General features: G+C 34.4%; 1 protein-coding gene across 1 annotated transcript in view; it reads right to left on the bottom strand.

Annotated features, from left to right (window-relative positions):
* LOC137420916 (homeobox protein EMX1) overlaps positions 1-548 on the bottom strand; it is a 6,271-nt gene extending 5,723 nt beyond the window's left edge. Inside the window, exon 1 of the mRNA XM_068106425.2 lies at positions 1-548. This exon is cut by the window's left edge and continues 74 nt beyond it. Coding sequence (XP_067962526.1) covers positions 1-326 — 326 coding nt within the window. The 5' untranslated portion in view covers positions 327-548.
* Between the last annotated feature and the right edge of the window lie 1,952 nt (positions 549-2,500).

Below are 2,500 nucleotides of genomic sequence, written 5' to 3'. Positions count from 1 at the left end.
GGTCCAAACAACGGGTGGTGCGAAGGCTGCAGGGGATGTGCGCCCACGGGGAGGGCAGGTATAGGTAGCGGTCCGCTGGCGGCGTGGTGCGGCCCGGGCTCCGGGTACATGAGGTCCGCGTGGGGGTACAAGGTACGTCCCGCGGGCTGCGCGAACCCGGGCACGAAAGCCGTGCCGGGCTGGCTGTGCACCGGGGCTCCGGCGAAGCTGAGCGCCGCGGGTCGCAGCGGCTCGTCCGGCCGGTTGCTCGCGCCTCCGGGCGCCGGACAGTCTTTCGCCACCAGGGACTCGATGGTGAAGCAACGTTTCGCCGCCGGTTGGAACATGTCGACTACTGTGGGTGATGGAGCAGATCGCGAGGAAGCGACGGAGCAACGCGGCTGCGTCTCTCGGAGCGCCGGGCGGCGGGAGCGGAGGCGAGCGGGATCAGCACCGAGTGGTGCTCTTCGCGCGGTAACAACTGTCCATAACTGCGCTGGATTTTCTCACCTGGCCGGGGGAAAAGTTACCCGGGCAAGCTCTGAGCTCGTGCGCTCATTAGCGTCTTCGGCCCGGACGATCGGGGGGCCACGGGTGGGGGCGGCGACGAGCTACGTGTGATTGGCCGTCGGACGGGAGGAGCTGGGAGAAAGGGGCGTTCCTATTTCAAATAGGGGCGGAGCGACCGTACGGGCCGACTCGAGAATGCGCGGAACCGACAATGGAGGAGAACTTCAAAGGGTCTTCCCGTGGTGCGCTCGTTGCGCGCATTGTGAGACAAGTGGGCGAGGGGGGATTTTCCCCTTTAGATGGTCGTTTTACCCATCGGGCTGCGAGGGAAGGACACAAGGAATCTCGTAATATACACGTGCTATTTTATGTTGTTGTTATTGTGATTCAGTGGTTGATAATGTTGTATTGCGTGTTTGTTTCACCCGAAGTTTTATTTTGCCCAATCTTTATATTAGACCCAGAAATTAAAAACTGTCCCTGCTGTCGGGCATCGCTTTGTTTCGTCAAAAAGGATCGTAATGTGGCGCGTTTGCTCCAAAAAATATGTACTTTTTCCATCTGTACTTACTGTACACGAAACGTTCTCTCCACGGCAACTGTACACATGACATCGGAGTGTTTCCTTCTCCCTCTCACCGCAGTCCGACGAAAAGCCAGTGAGTCATCTCTTAACCCTCTTGCAAGAAAAAGCGCGTGACTCCACCGGCACGTACGTAACTACCTACCTACGTTCCACGTACTTATTTTTTATGGACTCGTGCGTTTTTCTTCTTTACTTGAAATAGTTTCTTCCTTCTCCGATTTAACGTTCAAATATACGTATGTGTGCCAGTAACTTTAACATCACTGATCACAGTAAGAAACTGTCTCGTGTTCATGTGTTATATATATATATATATATACATACACATATATATATATATACATATATATATATATCTATATATATATATATATATATATCTATATATATATATATATATATATATATATATATATATATATATATATATATATATATATATATATGTACATACATATATATATACATACACATGTTCACGCTATATATATATATATATATATATATATATATATATATATATATATATATATATATATGTATGTATATATATATATATATATATATATATATATATATATATATATATGTATATATATATATATATAAATATATATTCATATATATATATATTCCGAGAATTATATGTATAAATACAGTATATATATATATATATATATATATATATATATATATATATATATATATATATATATATATATATACATATATATATACATGTATATATACATGTATATATACATGTATATATATATATATATATATATATATATATATATATATATATATATATATATATATATATACATGTATATATATATATACATGTATGTATATATATATATATATATATATATATATACATATATATATATATATATATATATATATAAATATATTCCGAGAATTATATGTATAAATACAGTATATATATATATATATATATATATATATATATATATATATATATATATATATATATATATATATATAAATCTATATATATATACATACATACATGTATATGCATGTATATATATATATACATATATATATATATATATATATATATATATATATATATATATACATATACATGTATGTATATATATATATATATATATATATATATATATATATATACATGTATATGCATGTATATATATATATATATATATATATATATATATATATATATATATATATATATATATATATATATATATATATATATATATATATATATATATACAATTATACATACATACATGTATATGCATGTATATATATATATACAATTATACATACATACATGTATATGCATGTATATATATATATATATATATATATATATATATATATATATATATATATATTGTATATATATATGTACTGTATGTACTG

Source organism: Myxine glutinosa, chromosome 2, assembly GCF_964187855.1.
Source record: "Myxine glutinosa chromosome 2, kmMyxGlut1.1, whole genome shotgun sequence".
NCBI lineage: Eukaryota > Metazoa > Chordata > Myxini > Myxiniformes > Myxinidae > Myxine > Myxine glutinosa.
Note: the sequence above shows the minus strand (reverse complement) of the source record. Positions and strands in the feature narration are given on the sequence as shown.